The sequence below is a fragment of the Rattus norvegicus genome, chromosome 1 (genome assembly GCF_036323735.1).
Source record: "Rattus norvegicus strain BN/NHsdMcwi chromosome 1, GRCr8, whole genome shotgun sequence".
NCBI classification, from domain to species: Eukaryota; Metazoa; Chordata; class Mammalia; order Rodentia; family Muridae; genus Rattus; species Rattus norvegicus.
Window position 1 is genome coordinate 56,641,475 of NC_086019.1, and position 20,503 is coordinate 56,661,977.

Genomic DNA, 20,503 nt, shown 5'->3' on the forward strand with positions numbered 1-20,503 from the left:
TGGTCTTAGGTGACCCCTGTGACTTGAACCCCAAAGGGGAACGACCTACAGGTTGAGAGCTGCTGATGTAGAAGAATGAGAGCTGGGCCTGTCAGGAGGGGCTCTGAGGGGTTTCCTGGGAGGAAGCCACCTAAGGGTCCAGGGTTGAGGACCTAGTGCTCTGCACAGAGGAACCCACCACACCCAGTCCAACAGTCTCTCAGAGAATTCCAGGGTCTGTCCAGTTTAGGCTGGATCTCAGAGGGCTGTGAGTGAGAAAGGGAGAGGCCCTGTTATAAAAACTGAAGGCCTTAGGAGCACAGTGTCCTTACCGAGCTCTTAGAATGTTCGTTGTCATGGCTCAGTGCTGGGTTCCTGCGTCCACGGCCCTGTCTGTCCATGCTCGTGGCCTCAGTCATTTTAGACTCCTAGGTCTGTGCAATGGTTGTCTCACCATTGCTAGCTGTGCTGAGAGAGCAGAGACTGGGCTGACAGATGAGGCGATTGAGGATGCAGAGCCACTTTGAGGCCTTTGGGCATCCATAGAGGCGATACCGGAAGAGGGGGCTCTGCCTTGTCACTGGTGACAGTGAAGCATGCCGGTGAGGCACCTGAAGGAGTAACAAATTTGACAGAAGGGACAGGAACTCCCAGCGCCCAATCCTATGGAGGCCACTTAGAGGCAGACTATGACCAGCACACAGTGGTCCAGCATGTAAGGACCCCATTAGGACACATGACCTTTTTGGCCCTGAGGTGGGCCCTATTACCCAGTGCTTCCTGGGGCCTTGGAATGCCACAGGGCCAATTTCCCTATGTGAAGAAGATGCAGAAACATCTACGAGGTCATCTTTCACAAACAGCTATTTTATTCTCAGAGTCGGATAAACACATTGAGAAGACATATATTCTCCACTAAGAGTGAGGCGAGAACTTGTGCCAAGAGGAGGTGTGTGATGTGACCCTGGTCGGCAAAAGGGCTCTGGTCTTTACCAGCTTTGGACTGGTTTTCAACCTCCACCAGGAAGAGTGATGCCTTTGAGGTGCTCTCTTGCCACCTGGCATCTCTTCATTTGCTTTCATCCTTCCACAGCTGACCTGGAAGGTGACAGCTCTCACAGCGCTCCCTTCTGCAGGACCGTGTCCACACGTGGGTCCACTTCAATACTGGGACTGCAGAGATGCAGCATCCGGCATCCTCTAGTGATCTTCTAAAAGGCAATGACACATGTGAGAGGGACTCTGGGACCTCTGCTGGACAGGGCATCTCTCCAGCTGTGGTCACCCTGTTCCAAACTGCTCTCCAAGCTTCTCGGAACCTCTTCCCCTCATCTCCTAGCCCCCACCCCATACCACCCTCTCCTCCCTCAGCATCTCCTTCTCTTCCTTCTCCAACTTCATCCTCCTACATTGGTTAGTATCCTGCTGTCTCTTTCTAGTTGAATGTATTTTAGTATTCCCATGAGCAGGATGAACATGGGAGTTACAGTCGGCAATGATAGATGTGCTGGTAGCTTAGACTTAACCATCGTACCACGGTGTTTTAGACCTAGCTTCCCCGTGCATCGTCCCATAGACATACACACTATGATAACCTGCCAGTTGACTCAGACACGAGCAAAATAGATACAAATTCAGCAATGTACCTGGGCAGTGTTGGATGCTTGCTCTCTGGATTCCTTCCATGTTCTTCATTTCTGGGGAACAACTCTGTTGTGCCCCAGGGGAGGTTTTTTTCTGGACGGAATGCAGCAACACAGGTTCATCAGGCCATTTCGGATGTTCTTGACCCACCCCCTAAATCTTTTGGGCCAGGGCCTGCTTGCGACAGGCTTAACCTCTGCTGAGTCACTGGATTTGTCTTCTGTGCTTTCAGTGTTGATGGTCTTCTTGCCTCTGCTGTGCACTGAAGAAAAGCAGGGGTCACTAATAGAAATTCTGTGGGTTAGCTCCACTGTGGGTGCTATCTGACGTGGCCTGCAGAGAAGACCGCCAGGCCAACTGGCCCTCTTGACTAATCGATGACTAGGAGTCTGGCTGAGGTCAGAACCTTGACTATCGGAGGATGACCCGAGCCATCTGGGCTCGCTTCCTCGACTTCTGAGCCCTCGCACTGAAGTAGCAGGGTAATCAAGGGTCGGGAATGGGGTCATGCATGGATGAGGCCGGGTTGGGTTGTCACACTCCTGAAGAGCCTGCTTTTCCAATAGGTAATAACAAGCCATACTTTGGTTGAATTTCTTCTGATCGAGGGAGTCTTTAACCTCTTGGGCTTCAAATCCAATGTCCTGCATTGCTCTAAGAATGGCTGGGTCTGGCCTGAGGGGGATGAGTTCCTTACAAGGTTGTGGGAACCCCTCTGAGTCTATCTTAAGCCAGGGATGAGTCAAAAGATCAGGAATTGTGGGCCTCTGCTGGGAGTTCACTTTCAATAAAAGACTCAGCAGGTCTTGTAGCTCTTCTGACAGGCCAGGTGGGACAACGTACGTCCCTAACACAATTTGCCTTCGGAGTAGCGGTATGCTGGCAGCCTCAAATGGGACCTTTCCAACTGTCATATAATAAAGAATTACTCCTAGGGCCCACACGTCGACCTTGGGGCCCTCATAAAATTTCCCGAGTAACAGCTCAGGAGCAGAAAATGCATAAGTCCCATAGGGCTTTCTCAACTTTTGCCCAGGCCGCACTTGAGTGGCAGAACCAAAATCAATGATTTTAATTCTTCCCTTGGTATCGACTAACAGATTATCAGGTTTAAGGTCCCGGTGTATAATGCCTTCTTCATGGCAGTATCCCACAGCACTTAATAATTGTCTGAATATGCCCCGTGCTTCATCCTCCTGCAGATGGCCAGCCTCTTTGATGTGAGAATAAAGCTGGTTCCCCTTGGCCAACTCCATGATGAGGTATGTTATCTTTTCAGTGTCAATGACTTGTATGAGAGATACAATATTTGGGTGGTTGATCCTCATCATGATTTCTACCTCAGATGTGACCTGCTGGCACCACTGTTGTCTCTTGAGGAGCATTTTGACAGCCACGGGGGTACCTGTGAGGCGGTGCACGGCCAACTTCACGGCCGCGTGGAAACCATGGCCGATGGTATTCAAAACCAAATATTGAGAGCAGAAACTCTCTGTGCAAGAGCTGCCCTGAGATCGGAGCCTTTCTGACTCCCGTTTGCTCCCGAAGCTCATTGGAGGTAACAGAGTATAAATGCTACCTAAGAGGAAGGAAAAAGAAATAAAGGGAAGAAAGAAAGCTAAGATGGAAAGTAAAATAGTGAAAAATAAGAAAAACAGAAAACTAAAACCAACCAAAACAACAACAGAAACCCTCAAAAGTAAAACAAAGCACAAAGCCAAGGAAATCCTAAGTAAAAAACTACATACTAGTCACTAGCAGGGAGGAGCACAGCTCAGCCACACTAAGATCAACATCACTGATTGTGTAAGAAAAAGAATGTACAATGAAATGAACGATCAAAGAAATTAAAACTATTAACAGTTAGAAAACCCAAGCTACAGAAAATGAAATGAAACAAAATCAACTTCCAAACAAGCAAAACTACATAAAAGCTAAAAACCTAGAGATTAAAACAAAATAGAACGCACTCATCAAAACTCCTAGAATATAGAAAGTATTAAAGAGACAACTCTAAGGAAACGTCCCAGTGAACAATTGGGATTAATTGAGATAGGGGTCTTCAAAGGGTTTTTCTCACAAGTCATGCATGGCTAAGGAATGTATGGCTAAGAAATATATATGTATATGTTCACCATCTTGGGCCATTAGGGAGATGAAAACTAAAACTAGTTTGAGACTTCATCTTATTCTAATCAGAATGGCAAAGGCAACAATGCTGGGGTGCATGTGGGGGATGGAGACCCTCATGCACAGTGTCCGTGGGAGGATATAAACTGAGGTGGCCACTGTAGAGTGTGGGGGTTCCTCAGAAAACTAGAAATAGGTGTGCCACCTGATACAGCTACGCCATTCCTGGGATATACTCAAGGAACAATATTTCCTGCTGCAAAGACACTTGTTCATCCATGTTCACTACTGTTTCATTTGTTCACGGTGCAGGGAATGTAGACAGCCTAGGTATCCGTCCAGCTGATGAATGACTAATGCGAGTGTGGTACCTACACACAGTGGAATGTCATTCAGATGTAAAAGAAACTGAAATTATCAAGTTTCCAACTAAATGCTTGGAGCTAGACAAGGTTACACTAAGTGAGCTCACCCAGACTCAAGATAACAAACACAGCATGTTCTTACTCATATGCACATCCTTGCAAGAAGTCTTCAGATTTAATAGTACAACTCTCATATCTCAGAGAAATTTCTTGGTGCAATTGCACAGAAACTCATAGCTGCTAAAAGACTGGAGAATACCTGTTGACAAAGTGCTCAGGCAAAACAGGTGTGGTGGTGTGTCCACATTCCCTCCCTCCCTCCCTCCATGGCTCAGGGACTATAATGGAAAACAAGGGCAGAGACATTGTAAGATTCTGGGGTTGGGAAGAGACGTATCAAAATATCTTCTCAACACATGACCACCTCATTCATAAACTCCCAACAGCTGTGACTGCCTGCATCAGATCTCCACAAAATCAAGCAGTCCTGCATGACTAACCCAGAGTGGGAACATTGACAGTTGATGACACATAGGGAAGAGAGTCATTCCCCACACTCAGGAACACAGGACACCAGGTTATTAAAAAACCATGAATTTGTGGGTTGTGGCAGGTGACTGTGAAGATGGATGTGGGAGGAGTTGGTGAAGGATGCAGGGAGTGAAGAGGATCCAAATACATTCAATGGAAGATGAAATTCTCCAAGAATTTATATAACATTTAAAAACCACAAATAATCACAAACTCAAATCCCCAGTTAGAGTAAAAACAGCAATAACCAAAACTCCCATGCATAAAGAGTCCTATGAGAGGTACCCAAATCCCATGGGGGAGACAGCTGGACTCTCAGAAGTGAGGAGAATTCTGGGAGCATGGGGGAGGCCACCAATTCTCCTCACGTTCCTGGCAGAAGAGGAACCTGCCTAGAGCCCCGTGCACCCAGGATCCTAGGAGCAGTCAGGCAGTCTCTCCCTGTGCAAGAATTGAAAGCCATTCACAAGGGGCGAAGACATACTAGAGAGCAGTTCTAAGACCATCAGTTCTGCTCCAAGGGTCCTGCCTGAAGCCCTCAGGACACACCAACCCAGGAGCAGTCTGGGATAGAACCCTTTCAGTTCCTGCCTCCAACCAGAGCTGAGCCAGTCCCAAAGCTCTCTGTACCCAGAAATGACTGTGTGAAAGCCGGTCTCCAGGATTGCTGATACACAGGCTTACAGGAGGGTCAAGCCACTGTTATCGTCAGCAAGACCAGATAACACCAGAGACAACCAGATGGCAATTGAAAATTGCAGCAACCTAAGGATAATAGGGATGGAAGAGAGAAAGATTCCCAACTTAAAGGGCCAGTAAATATCTTCAAAAAATTATTGAAGGTAACATCCCTAACCTAAAATAAAAGATGCCCATAAACATCCAGGAAGCCTAGAGAACTCCAAATAGATTGGACCACAAAAGAAACACCAAATGCACAAAACAAAGACAGAATATTAAAAGCAGTAAGGGTAAAAGGTCACGTAACATATAAAGGCAGACCTATCAGAATTGCCGCAGACTCCTCACCAGAGACCTTGAAAGCCAGAAGATCCTGGGCAGATGTCAAACAGACCCTAAGAGAACAAAAATGCCAGACCAGGTTACTGTATCCAGCAAAATTCTCAACCAGCATAGCTGGAGAAAAGAAGATATTACATGGCAAAACCAAATTTACACAATATCTTTCCACAAATCCATCCCTAAAAAGGATAACAGATGGAAAACTCCAACACAAGGAGCGAAACTACCCCTTAGAAAAAGGAAGAACGTAATCCCCTTGTAACACACACAAAAGAGAGCCACACAAACATAATTCCACCTCTAGCAATGAAAACAACAGGAGACAGCAATCCTTAGATCCTATTCCTTAATATCTCGTACCAGCAATGGACTCAATTCCCCAATAAAAAGACATAGTCCAACAGGCTGGACATGTAAAAGAGGACCCAGAATTTTGCTGCATTGAGGAAACATACCTCAGTGTCAAAGACAGCCTCTACCTCAGAGTAAAAGTCTGGAAAACAATTTTCCAAGCAGATGGTCCCAAGGAACAAGCTGGAGTCGCCATTCTAACGTCTAACAAAATTGACTTTCAACCAAAAGTTATCAAAAAACTTTCATATTCATCAATGGAAAAATCCACCAAGATGAACTCTCAATCCTGAATATCTCTGCTTCAAATGCAAGGGCACCTATATTCATAAAAGTATACTTAGTCAAGCTCAAAGCACACATTGCACCTCACACAATAATCATTGGAGACTTCAACACCCCACTCTCATCAATGGACAGATCATGGAAACAGAAACTAAACAGAGACATAGCTAGTCTGACAGAAGTTTAGGAACCAAATGGATTTAACATATTTATAGAATATTTCATCGTAAAACAAAAGAATATACCTTCTTCTCAGTACCTCAAGATACCTTCCCCCAAACTGACCATATAATTAGTCACAAAACAGGTCTCAACAGATACAAGATTGAAACCAACATTAGCACAAAATTCTCCAAATTGTAAACATAAGAAAAACAAAAGAGAATTAAAAAATAACAACCTCAACAACTCTGAAAGCCAAAAACAATCCAAGCAAAGAAAACCAAAAAATAAAATCAGAAGCATAAAAGGTTAAAACTCAGATAATCCCTGGGTCGTGATGGTCCATACCTTTCCTCCCAGCACTCAGGAGGCAGAGGCAGGAAGATCTCTGAGTTTGAGGCCTGCCTGGTCTATAGAGAAAGTTCCAGGGTACTCAGGGCTAAGCAGAAAAACCTATCCTTAGGAAAATAAACAACGAAAAAACCCAAACCCAAGCACAAACCCAAACCCTCCAATATCCCCAGGCTAGGGAGATAGTTCAGTAGTTAACTAGCAAAACTCAAGGGAAAATGTTCTGATCTTTAAAACCCATATAAAAGCTGTCAACCGTAAAATTTTAATTTTGGATTATGAAGTAGATCAAAGATCTCAACATAAAATCAGACACACTAAATGTAATACAAACAGTGTTGAACTCATTGGTTCAGGAGACAACTTCCTGAACACAACACCAATAGCTCAGATACTAAGATCAACAATGGGACCTCATGAAACTGAAATCTTCTGAAGTTGCAGAGGACACTGTCTTTAGGACAAAACAACAGCCTAAAGAGTGTGGAAAGATCTGCATGATCCTACATCTGACAGAGGGCTAATATCCAAAATACATAAAGGAGCCAAGAAGCTAGACATTGTGAATGCAAACAACCCAATTGAAAAGGGGCACAGAGCCAGAGAATTCTCAAGTGAGGAATCTCTAAAGGCTGAGAAGCACTTAAAGAAAAGTTCAACGTACTTAGTCATCAACGAAATACAAATCAAAATGACTCTGAAATTCCATTTTACACCCATCAGAATGTGTAAGATCTAAAACTCAAGTGACATCACATGCTGTTGAGGATATGGAGCAAGAAGAACACTCTTCCATTGTTGCTGGGAGTACCAACTTGCACAACCACTCTGGAAATCAATTTGGCCGTTTCTTAGAAAATCGGGAATAGTTCTAACTCAAGACCCACCTATACCACTCCCAGGCATATATCCAAAAGATGTTTCACCATACCACAGGCAACTTCCTCAACTGTATTCATAACAGCCTTATTCATAACAGCCAGAAACGTGAAACCACCCAGATGTCCCTCAATGAAGAATGGATAAGAAAATGTGGTTCATTTACACAATGGAATATTACTCAGCTATTAAAAGGAGGACACTGTGAAACTTGAACGCCAATGATTAGAAACTGAACATGTCATCCGGAGTGACGTAACCCAGACCCAGAAGGACAAACCTAGTATGTATACACTTATAAATGGATATTAGCTACAAAGTACAGGATAACCATGCTATAATCAACAGACCCCAAAAAAGCTGAATAAGGATGACTCAAGGCAGGATGCTTGAATCTCATTCAAAAGGGAAATTCAAAAAGTTGAGTGGAGGGAGGCAACTGATGGGGAGAGGATTGGGGACAAGAACAGGGCAGGGCACAGAGGGAGGGGAAAGGAGAAAGCTGGGTTTGGGCAATGCATCTCTGGCATGAAGGAGACTGGGGGTGGGAGGCTCCAGGGAGTCAGAGTGATGCTAGCTGAGCCTAGTAGCAGCTGGGGTTGGAGAGACTGACATACCCATGTCCTGTAGGTAGAAAGGATTTTCACTAGGGGAAGGGGGACACTAACCAACCCACAAAACCTTCAACCCAACATTTGTCTTACTTACAAGATGTTCAGGGATAAAGGTAGAGCAGAGATTGAAGGAAAGTCCAACTAATGACCGGCTGAACTTGAGACCCAGCACATGGGACAGAGCATTGTTAATTATATTCTATGACTTGCAGACATGACTTAATGTAAGTGTCTTCTTCTGACAATTGGAGCAGAGGCTATCTCTTACTCTGTTGCCTGACTTTGGATCCCTTTCCCCTACATGGGCTGGTTTTTCTAGCCTTAGTGGGTGAGGATAAACTTAGTCCTGCTATTTCAGGGCAGAGTGATACCCAAGGGGTTGGCTACTTCTTCTCTAAGAAGGGAAGGGAATTATAGGAAGAGGGGCAGTGAGGTGGCACTAGGAGGAGAGGAGAGAGGGAGGGGCTGTGATTGGGATGTAAAGTGAATAAACAAATAAACTTAAACCAAAATATGGTAGATGCTTACCTTAGGAACAATGGCCAAGCTGACTGCCAGCCTCAATACTTTTCCTCACACAGGTGTTCTCACACTTACAACTAGTGCACGTACGTCACAACAGACACTCACACACAAGTTGGGCACACACACACCCACACACACAGATGCACTCACAGTCACCCCCAAGTATACCAACACACACACACACACACACACACACACACACACACACACACACAAAGGTACTCACACACTCAAGTAAACTTAAAACACAACATACATGCACACGCAAACACGCAAACACACACACACACACAACACACACACACAAAAGCGACCCTCCACACAAACACTGACCTAGACACACATACACAAGCTACTCACAAATCAATCAAATGCAAAATCCACACACTGCTCACTAGATCCACCAAAATCACCAAAGTCTCCACTCCACCACTCCTCTAAACACACTCAAGGAAATCCAGGCCTGGCTACAGCTTAACATCTGTTGGCTGGACCGCCTCACAATCACTCCTCATGAGGTCACAATAGGACCTGTCCTTGCATGGTTGGGAAGGACTCCAAGGCTCTGGCTTAGGTTGGCTATGGGGAGCCTTTAGGCTTTTATAAATCAAAGCCTGCAGGGTGGTTTGCTGTCCTTAGTTCTCTGAACTTTTGCTGTGCCTCCTCCTTTAAATTCCTTATGTCTACCTTCCATGGGTCCCTTTTGCATTCCAACTGAAGGGTTTAAGAAGATGCTACAGATATATATATATATATATATATATATATATATATATATATATACATATATATATGTGTGTGTGTGTGTGTGTGTGTGTGTGTGTGTGTGTGTGTGTGTGTGTAATCTTCTCTTTAAGACCTGGGTGGCTGCTGCCTTTCTGACATTACTGTAGCCACTTTGTTTTAATACCAGTCACCAGCCATCTTACATTATTACAGAGGACCTTTCTCATGCCCAGCTAATCATTAACTACATATCGCACTAAGTTGTGTGGTCTGTTGTTCCTGGAAATTACCCTAACCTGTGCCCTCCTTTAGGGCCAATCATAGTTAAGTTTAGTTAGAATTGCTTTGTATGCTAGTAACAATAACCTTGGACCCGAACCAACTACCCAACTGCCTGGGAAGACTTTCGGCACCTGTGTATGAGCTCTTAGTTGCTAAGAGCTTCTGTGGTTTTGCCTTTCATACTGCAGTCCTTGGAAATAGGGTTGCAGTCTCTACTCCCCTGTGTGACATGTGTCTCTGACCAATCAGTCCCAGGATATATGTTCCATAAACTGTCCCTGCTTGACTGAAATGGCTGTCTGGTTTGTGGGGTGATTCCTGCACCCCAACACTGCTCATGAGACATAATAAAGAAGCTTATTACCACCTGTAGGGTGACAGGAAGATGCCTTCCTCACAGCTTCCAAGGCTTTTGATTCTCATCTGCCCTGCAAAGGGTGAAGACCTGATTTTGAACCCATGCGAAAGTTGAGCACACACCTGTAATACCAGAGCTTTTAGGAAGCAGGAAAAGCAGGAGAGACAGAAATTTGCCTGGGAGCTTGTCATTCAGGCAACCTGCCATGTGCAACATCAAACCACACACCTAGTTCCAAACAAGGTAAGATAAGGTCTGACAAAAATGTCCTCTAACCTCCACACACATGGTGGGACACATCCATAACAGTGTACATACAAGACTGCTTCATTCTTTTCTCTCTCTCTCTCTCTCTCTCTCTCTCTCTCTCTCTCTCTCACACACACACACACACACACACACACACACACATACACACACACAAGCACACACATACCACACCACACACATTCCCACCCTTTATTACAAACACACAGACTTACACTCACACAGACTCACAGAATGGGTGAGTATACACAACACTATACAAAAACAACAACACAAACACTCTTTAGGAACTATGATTTTCTAGTAAAATTTTCCTTCAAAATTGAGGAAGAAAACTAAGAAACTCCCACAGATGAAGACCGATTTAAAGGATTTCAGAATCTCAAGAAGAAATAAAGAACAGGTGATCCCCGGACAATCCCCAAAGGCAAGGTGAACTTCTGCTTCCTCCAAGATGTGAGAGATGCCATGTTATATGACCACAAACAGCAGTGCCACCGAGGCTCATGTACACAGACATCTCCTTCATTGACATCAGAAACTGAAGAAGTTGTTCAGGGCTGTCAAAATAGCAGTAATACAGTTCACATAGGACTGGTAGTATTTTAGCATTTTCAGTATGATCTCCATGGTAACAAAGAAAAAAAGAACCAAACCCCAGATCAACAGAAAGGAAGAGAAAGTCAAGCATTTCTTTACAAAAAAACCCAACACAGCAGAAAAGGCAATAATCAGGGAAGAGAGACAAAGCTGTAAGGCTAATGAAGAATACAGGAATGCTTCTTTGGTGGCTAGTGCATGTTCTCTCTCTCTCTCTCTCTCTCTCTCTCTCTCTCTCTCTCTCTCTCTCTCGCTTGCTCTTGCTCTCACTCTTGCTCTCTCTCTTGTTCTGTCTTTCCCTCCATCCATCCCTCTCTCTCTCTCTCTCTCTCTCGCCATCCTTCCATCCCTCCCCTCCCCCTCTTTACACACAGAGGTTGGCAGGATTTTATAGAAAACCAAGTCCATCCTGAGTGTAGGGCTTACTTTAAGACACTAAGGTCCAATAGTGGAACAGGTGTGTGTGAGGACAAGGAGCTCTGTGCTCCCTCAGACCAGAAGGAACAGAGTTCCTGTGCTGACACAGTTAAAATAAACTCTCAATCACAGTCTGTGACAGCCAGGTCACAGGACCCAGGCTGCTGTGTTATTTGTGAGCACCCAGTGCAGCCAGAAGTTAACTATTGAGCACTGACTGGCCCAAATCCCAAAAGGGTCTCTGTTTTTCAGAGTGCTGGGGGAAGTGCAGTGTGTAGCACTTTCCTTCTGAAGACTCTTCTGGGGTTTTCAATCCCCTGTAGAGGACCCTCATGGCTGCAGACACTAAGCCTGGGAGGAAAGATCCTCATCTGTAGTGTTCATTGAAAGGCCTGAGAGCAGAAAAGGAAAGAAACAGCAAAATGTGCCCCTTCTGCTCACTGTGGTTCAGTTTCTGCCTTTGCAGCTGAGCTCAGGTGCCCTGGAGTCCTCCCTAGCCTGAGTCAGTGATCTCAAGTTCAAGTCCCAGCCTCCCAGTTTGTAGTATCAAACCCAGCACAGTGTCAAGCCATGGGAGATGTGGACACTATCTAGGCCTTGCTGTTTGCATCTGAGTGGTGCTGTTGAGCACCAGAAGAAGCAAGGGCAACAAGGTCATGTAGAGTACTGACAGGCACTGGGCTACTAGTGACTATTAAGTCACCCTTCACCCCCACCAAGGTGTTCAGGGACATGCAGCCTTGAGCTAACCTTCCAACCTCGATTTTATGATCCCTCTAGCTCTATATTTTGGTTCTGCAACACCTCCTAGCCTCTCCTCAGACAGTTGTATCTCTGAAAGAGAAGGTAAATTGCCCTTCACCAACCCCTCCTTTGAAAGATGTCCTTTCTAATACACAGTGGCACCGCAGAGACTGGAACAGAACGAGACCGCCCTTCACGGTGGCATGGTCAGAGCAACAGGGTTTGCTGGTTCCCTGAGCAGCAGCCCTGAGTCCGTGTGAGCACTGGATCCTGGAGACCTGCATTCAGAAGGAAGATGGGACAGAATGAGTTAGACTCTTTGGCATGCTCTCCATCATGTCCTTAATTCACCCAGTGCCACAGGACAATCAGAGACACATTACTGACTTGTATTAGACCTTTATATGTTGTTTCCAGTTAGAAAGGAGACATTTGTGTTGTCTCAAGCATTCTGCAAGCACTGGTTGACTTAATGTACCATTGGTCAGGAAGGTGGTGTGGTGCACAGCCAAAAGCCTAAGTACCCAGTCCCCAAGCCTGCAGTATCCTATGGAACTGGGAATGTCCCCATTCTGCTGTGCTGGCACAGGCCACTCACAGTTCTAGAAGGGCAGAAAAACATCCACTAGGTTCACAACATAGAGGGTAGGTGCTCAAGTCTCCACTCTACCCCACACCTCCTGATTCCTTGTCCACAGCATGGACTGAAAACAAGAAACACCCTAAGTTGCTAACATGGCATCCAGAGGGTTCTTCCCACGGATACGACATCTACTGGCCTCGTGCTTACTATTGTGCCTATTGGAGTGGACAAGCCAGAGTGCCTTACAGCATTTACATCTGCATACCATGCTCTGCCTTTCCATACTCCAGGGCCTGTGCCTCTTCTGAGTCCTCAGTTCACTTCCCTGAGATGTGGCCTTGGTGTTCCTTCTACACAGGCACTGGCCCTGTTGTGAAAGTAGCTAAAAGACCAGACCGCAGTTGACTGTAACACAGAGGGTAGTCATGCCCAAGCCTATCATACCCTGACTGCACAAGCCTCCTTTAAAATCTCTTCACTCATTTTGGTGTTCCTATATACATGTGTGCATGGCAGGCATGTGTGTAGAGTGAGGTGTGCATGCATGTGTGCATATAAGTACAAATGGCACGTGTGATGTGCACAGTGTATATATGTCTGTGATATATGTAATGTGCATGCACATCTGACACGTGATGTGTATGTTGTGTGGGTTTAGGAATATGGAAGATATATACATATATATATATATATATATTTGTATAGTGTGTGTGTGTGTGCATGCGTGAGTTTGTGTATGTGTGTTGTGCACTGTGAACATCTGATGGGGTCCTTTTGTTCTCATAGTAGCTGGCCTGCTGCAGAAAGGAAACAGGTCTCCCCAGGAGAGTCTAAGCATCCAGCCGTCCAGGGATGGGCCTGCACATGAACATAGTCTGGCCAGAAACACCCTCTAAGCTCTTAATAAAGAAATTCTCATTCCAGAAGAAGCAAGAGAAAACTAAAAAGAAGCCAGACAGCAAACTGAGCTTCCACCACAGAAAATTCTTATATGGGAAAGCTCCCAATTCCCTGAGAGTGAGATGTTTACGACCCCACTGCCTGCTCTGGAAGCAAACCCACTCCCCTGCTGAAAATTGGGGCCTTCCTGTAATCTCCTACCCTGAAGACAGGCAGAGGGAGAGTGGCTGGGATCAGGATGTAACCTGAATAAAGAATACATTATGGGAATTTAAAAAGTTAGTCTGGAAGTTGGAAAAATTGCTCAGTGGTTAGGAGCACTGAATGCTCTATCAGAGGTCCAGAGTTCAAATCCCAGCAACTATATGGTGGCTCACAAATATCTCAAATGAGACCTGATGCTGTATCTGGTGTTTCTAAAGACAGCTACATTGTACTTACATATAACAAATAAATAAACAAACAAACAAATGAATTACCTGGTCTTAATTTTAGAGCAAGGAGTAAAATGTCCTGAGATTAAATTCAAATGCATGTCATGGACTGCCTGGATCTTTCAGATCTGTAGGAAACATCTCAAGGAAGAACAAGAGAGGCTGGAGAAGGATGGGGAAGGGTCTGATCCGTGCAGCTCCTCAGTGTCCACTAGCACAGCACTTGCCCTTGGGAGATGACGTCTTTCACTCTTCCAGACTGTTGCACCAATCAGAATTACGTGCTCTGTGGATGAACCTGTAAAAGAGGACAGTTGCTCTTGGGCCAATATGGAGGTTCCTGACCTCACAGCAAGCTCACTGCTGACTTTTGAGGTCTCTGGTGGGTGAGCAAAATGAAGACACACAGAGTAGCCTCAGGTTGAATCAGCCAGGCCCAGGGGGCTCAGTGGTGTCTCTCAGATTCCCAGGCCCTCCCTGAGATTGAACACTCTACACAGTGTAAGAGGATTAAGGGATAACCAGGAAATGAAGTTGCTCAGGTGGCTGACTCTGTAGGAGGGAAATAATTCACAGTGGGAAGCTTCAGGACAGTCAGGTGACCTGAGCCCTCCACGGAGTCTAAGTCCAGACTCACAGACATTCTTCTGTCCACAAGTCTCCTAAACGCAGGCCTTGTCTGACCTGCAGTCCAGAGCACTGTATATACAGTATCCCTTAGAGAGAGGACAAACTTTCCAATTAGGCCTCTTCTGTGTCACACTGAGACTGGGTCTGTAGCACAGTGGATGCTGATGGGGACTGGCCACAACTGGCATTCTATCCTACCAAAAGCAAAAAAGAAGTAAGAAAGAAAGAAGGAGAGAGAGAGAGAGAGAGAGAGAGAGAGAGAGAGAGAGAGAGAGAGAGAGAGAGGGGGGGGGGGGAGGAAGGAAGGAAGGAAGAAAGAAAGATACAAAGAAACAAAGATACAAAGATATAAGAAGATACAAGGAAGGAAGAAAGAAATAACCCATCTATCTCACTCCCTGCAATCCTGGTTTTCACCATAATGGGGCGCGGATGTGACCTTCTTCCTACAAATGAAAGCTGACTTCCCTCAGGGAGATAGATAGATAGATAGATAGATAGATAGATAGATAGATAGATAGATAGATAGATAGATAGATAGATAGATAGATAGATAGATGGATGGTTGATGGATGGATGGGTGGATAGAGAGATAGAGATAGAGATAGAGATACAGAGATAGAGAAGTGATTTGACTTAATCAGTTTCTTCCAGTCCTATTCTTCAGAGCAAAGTCACCTTCGACATGGCTGGTGCAATTGCTTGTTCTTCATTTCTCCTTTTTTGGCTGTTCATTCAAGGCAGCCCCCTTAGAATCTGCTCATCTCAATAAAGCCCCATCTGTGGAATGTATATCTTCTCAGTAAGGAGCTGAGGCATTCTTGGTAGGAGCTCCCAAAATCCCCTCTGGGGCAGTTGACAGTGTTCTCTACTTCAGACAGCAGCTGCATGAAGCAAACACACACCTGTCTGAACATTCCAGCTTGGGTGCACATCACAGTGCACCTGCCCCAGGGTCCCTGTCAGTTGCCCATTCCACAGGGTCACTACTACAAGATCCCATCCCAAGGGCTCTTGCCCCATTGCTCCTCCCCCAGGGACCCTGGCCCACTGAACCAACCTCAGGGATCCTGTTCCATTGTACCCACCATGCTGCACCTTCCTGAGAGTACCTACTGTCCTGAGGTCACTTTTTATAAAATCTAATGCAAATATCTTGCCAGCAAAACCACATTGTCTTTGGTGGCACCAAGTAGATATTAGCAGGACTTCATCACCTTCCCTTTCTCAATCCCTTCTCACAGTTGGACATGTGGAAGCAAACAAACTGGCAGCAGAATACAGAATATTCACCCAGAATATCACCACCCCTAGAATTCTCATGAGATGTGCTGCTATGACTATGATACAGGGGTGGCAGGTAGGCTTTGATATTGAACAAGCCTAGGCTGGTGCCTCTGCTCACATGTGTGCCAGCAGCTTAGCTTAAGTCTACATGTCGTAAACTCTGAGAGGAGGAAGGAGATCTTCCTACATAGAGGCTGTTCTCTGAACCTGTGTTGGCCAAGGTCAAGCCAGACTGTTTGAACATGCCAGTTCCAGCCTCTGAGGGTTTTCTGCCTGCCTGGTGTTTGTCCTGCTTTATGTCTGTTGAGGTGAAGATGTGGTCCATGCTAGGAATAAGTTTGAAGACAACTGCCCTGGGTTCCCATGCTAAAATTCAATTCAGGACTGACAGGGACCTAAATACCAACAAGACCGTGCCAGGCCCATGAGTTCAAAAACCAAAAGCAAATGGGACCTTGATGTCCTCCTGTGCTGCTCTGAAAAGACTCAGGACACACAATTCTCCTGCACATCCAATGCCCCTTCGGAAAATCCTCTGTCAAGGGCAGGTGATGCCTCATGAGAGTGAACTGTCAGGGTAGGAAAAGACACTTGGGACTACTGTCCTGAACTCACCAGTCACAGATGAATGGGCTTTGAAAAGTTTTCAGAACACAGGATAGGGGTGTGTAAGCAAGTGCAGGTAATCCTTGGGAAACACATAGTTCCTGAGGAGGTTCTGAGAGCTGTTGGATCCACTCCTGTAGAAGACAGCATTGTGTTCAGCGGGTAACAGAGCAGGAGCCTGCTGATGCTATAAACAGTATTGCAAGGGAGCGGTAACAATGCCCTTAGGAGCAGGATGTCCTAGCACTCTCAGATCAAGCAGACAGCCTAGCGCCTATTAGGGCCATATCCCAAGAGTATGCCGCTCATGTAGGAAGCTTCTAATGTCTGGAGGCAGAAGAAGGGAACATGGACATTGTTTGAGTTAGGGGTTTACTGCTGAGAAGAGACACACCACAACAAATGCAGCTCTTATAAGGACAACATTAATGAACACAGGATTGCAGGTTCAGAAACTCAGTCCATTATCTTCAAGCTGGGGAGCATGGCAGCATCCAGGCAGGCATGGTGCCAGAGAGACTGAGAGTTCTACATCTTCATCTGAAGGCTGCTTGGGGAAGATTGGCTTGCATGTGGATAGGAAAAGGGTCTTAAAGCCCAGGCCAATGTGACACACCTACTTTAACAAGGCAAAGTCTCCTAATAATGATACTCTAAAGCTAAGCATATACAATCACAGACATCTCCAAGGAGGGTGGCACTGTTCTATTAGAGAGAAGCATCAGCTCCCATTAATATATTGAGGTCAACCCTGGATAGGGCACAGAGCCCTCCACACATCCTGGAACTCATGGAGGCATCCTATGAAAGAGCTTTTTCCCAGAAGCACACGTGTGTCAAGGCGTCCTTTCCAGCCAGTCCCTAGGGAATCTCCAGTGCTAAACTCTGTCTCTTCTTTTGCAGAAGTAAAATATAATAAAAATTCACAGTACAGTGAATAGCAATAATGGGGAAAGGTGTAAATAGAGTGGATTAGTACCTGACCAGTAGGATTGATTTTATATGAAATGTGTTTGGGTGCAGTGCAGTATCATCTTCCATGTTCCTACATACTGATGAACGACCCTGTCCAATTTCTCTCTAGACAGAACCATCTGGAATTCACTCACTGAGGGACTTATGCCCTGGAGTGGCAGCTACTGGTAGGACTTGTGCATCCATGTAACGAAGCGAAGAGACAGAGATGCATGGATTAAATGGAGAGAAGCAGACTGGAATGGTGGAGAGGCTAACCTGCCAACAACCCCAAACCCCCAGCAGGATGACAATGGAGAACAGCGAGCAGTTTCCCAGCCAGCCTCACTCTCCATAGCCAGACTTCTTCCAGTCCTTCCATTTTCCCAAGGAAAGAAAAACTCAAAAAGCAGGGACAGGGAAAGAAAAACTGCTCTACTCCCAGGAGCCAAAAACAAGCTCCCTAGCACCTCCCTGTCTGAGCCCATAACCAGCCACAGCCCAGTCCTCTGCTCATCTCTATAGGCTCAAGGACCCAGGCAGATGAGCCCTTGAATCACAAACGGCTCCTCTACAGCATTCTATGGGTGTCAGTCCTGAGTCCCTGAGCCTGAGGTGCTCTGCACTGCTATTCAGATAAGAATTCTCTTGATCTCTGTACAAAGATCTCTGTGTTGGATGTCAGAGGAGTGTGTCCACCCAGCATTGGTCCTGGGGCTCTGGCCCTCTAATCTATTGGTCCATGTTAACTTCACCACAGAGCCACCATGTGTCCTTGTACAACCCCTCCTTGATCACCTTTTGTAGGAAGATATTTAGAGTCCCTTGCAGGTGGCACAGAAAATGGCACACGGCTGAGGGTGGTAGACAAACCTGGGGACACATCAAATGCTAGGATGTTGTGAGGATCCCTAAGCCATGCTTGGGCAGGCCTGTGCCAGGGCTCCCATAGGACCCTATCTTTCTGTCCCCTATACACAGCAAGAACCAGTTACCAGGCAGGGGTGAAGGGAACTTGGATTCCAGGCCTAGCCCAGTCCTATGATTCCTTACCTTGTAGCCCTTGCGTCCTTTGGGGCTCAACAGTTCCCCTACAATGCAGACAGCAAGGCATACCTGGTATTCACAGCTTACCTGGGCTGAAACTGGGCTGCGTTTGATACTAAAAACCAGGAGGATGTGACTTGGCCTTGAAATCACTCACTCAGGCTAGGGAGGACTCCAGGGCACCTGAGCTCAACTGCAAAGGCAGAAGCTGAACCACAGTGAGCAGAAGGGGCACATTTTGCTGCTTCTTTGCTTTTCTGCTCTCAGGCCTTTCAATGAACTCTACAGATGAGGATCTTTCCTCCCAGGCTTAGTGTCTGTAGCCATGAGGGTCCTCTACAGGGAACTCAAAACCCCAGAAGAGTCTTCAAGAGGAAACTGCTACACACTGCACTGTCCCCCAGCACTCTGAAAAACAGAGACCCTTTCTGGGCTTGGGCCAGTCAGTGCTCAGTACTTAGCTTCTGGCTGCACTGGGTGCTCACACATAACACAGCAGCCTGGGTCCTGTGACCTGGCTGTCACAGACTGTGATTGAGAGTTTATTTCATGTGAGTCAGCACAGCCACTCTGTTCCTTCTGGTCCCAGGGAACACAGAGCTCCTTGTCTTCACACATTCCTGTTTTAATGTTGGACCTTAATATCTAAAGTGAAGCCCACACTCAGGATGGACTTGTTTTTCTATACATCATGCCAACTTCTGTGTGAGAGGGAGTTTTTTCGTGTATATGCATACCCCCTTATGTGCCTAGGTGTCCATGTATATCCATGGTACCCATGGACCAACTGTCTCCCGTCCCCAACCCCACCCCGCCCCTGGGATGCCCAGCACAGCCACAGTACAGCCTTCTGTGGGTCTGGATGTGCCTGTCTGCCCTACCCACCAGAGCATGGCCTGCTATGACAGCAGCTCTTCATTATTTTGGGAAACATAGCAGTGAACCCAGGTGGGGCTTCTGGTCCTCAGGGAGCTCACTTGTCCCCCACTAGTTCCCTTGGTTGAGGGATTGTGGTTTTCAGGACTCCCAGAAGCAGCAGAAGCCAATGGACTCATCCTTAGTGTGTGCAGCAGCTAAAGGTGCATGGAGGTCAGGACTTGTGCCCTGTGTCTTCAGAGACAAGAAGGAGCCAAGACCATTGGCTGACCCTGAGAAGCCACTTGGGTCCCATAAAGATTCTATTTATGTCCTTCCTCTGAGCCTGTGGAGACATTGTGGGGAACTATACCAATTTCCTTGGATGGCAGGCTGTGCAGAACTGCAGACTGTGGTCACAATCCATAGGGAATGAACAGGACAATTAAAGGCCAGGCTCTGCCATGTCTCTGCCAAAGAGAGTTCAGTGGGGTCAAGGTGTGGGCATAAGGAGGAGCCCAGGCAGATTCCAGAGTCTCTTTCCTATATTCATCTGAAGGCTGGGGAAAGAAAGTCACCACAAAATCATAGTGACTTTACATGACTGCCTATTAAAAGAAACATCAAAGATGACAGGCGTAAATCATGAAAATGGCATCTGTGTGTGCGGAGACAGCTGTCTGCATGGACAGAGTGTACCCACACTCCAAGCACAGACTACAGGCATGGGGAGTGTCTGTCTACACTTGCAGCAGGGCATACATGCTACCAAACACACAATAAAGGCCATCATGTGGGGCTGGGGATTTAGCTCAGTGGTAGAGCGCTTACCTAGGAAGCGCAAGGCCCTGGGTTCGGTCCCCAGCTCCGAAAAAAAGAACCAAAAAAAAGAAGCCATCATGCCCAAGCCTTGGGTCTATAAGTCACTGAAAGCCTCTCACCCCTCAGTGGGGTCCGAACTCCAACACCTTAGA

The 20,503-nt window shown here is 46.2% G+C and overlaps 1 protein-coding gene across 3 annotated transcripts; it reads right to left on the reverse strand.

Annotated features, from left to right (window-relative positions):
- Positions 1 to 830: 830 nt before the first annotated feature.
- On the reverse strand, positions 831 to 19,456 carry LOC134482773 (sperm motility kinase 3A-like). 3 transcript variants are annotated; one of them, XR_010059325.1, is made up of 4 exons: positions 16,683 to 19,456; positions 8,843 to 15,664; positions 1,626 to 1,885; positions 831 to 1,190 (listed from the first exon to the last, which is right to left on the reverse strand). XR_010059325.1 is itself a non-coding variant. In XM_063276972.1 (3 exons), the coding sequence occupies exon 2, from the start codon at positions 3,174 to 3,176 to the stop codon at positions 1,671 to 1,673; it is 1,506 nt and encodes a 501-aa protein (XP_063133042.1). In that variant the 5' UTR covers positions 3,177 to 3,202; positions 8,843 to 9,544; the 3' UTR covers positions 831 to 1,190; positions 1,626 to 1,670. The 3 variants fall into 3 exon arrangements, 2 of the variants coding, with proteins under 2 accessions (XP_063133042.1, XP_063133043.1); XM_063276972.1 differs by lacking the exon at positions 16,683 to 19,456 and having other exon boundaries at positions 1,626 to 3,202; positions 8,843 to 9,544; XM_063276973.1 differs by lacking the exons at positions 8,843 to 15,664; positions 16,683 to 19,456 and having other exon boundaries at positions 1,626 to 4,415.
- Positions 19,457 to 20,503: the final 1,047 nt, after the last annotated feature.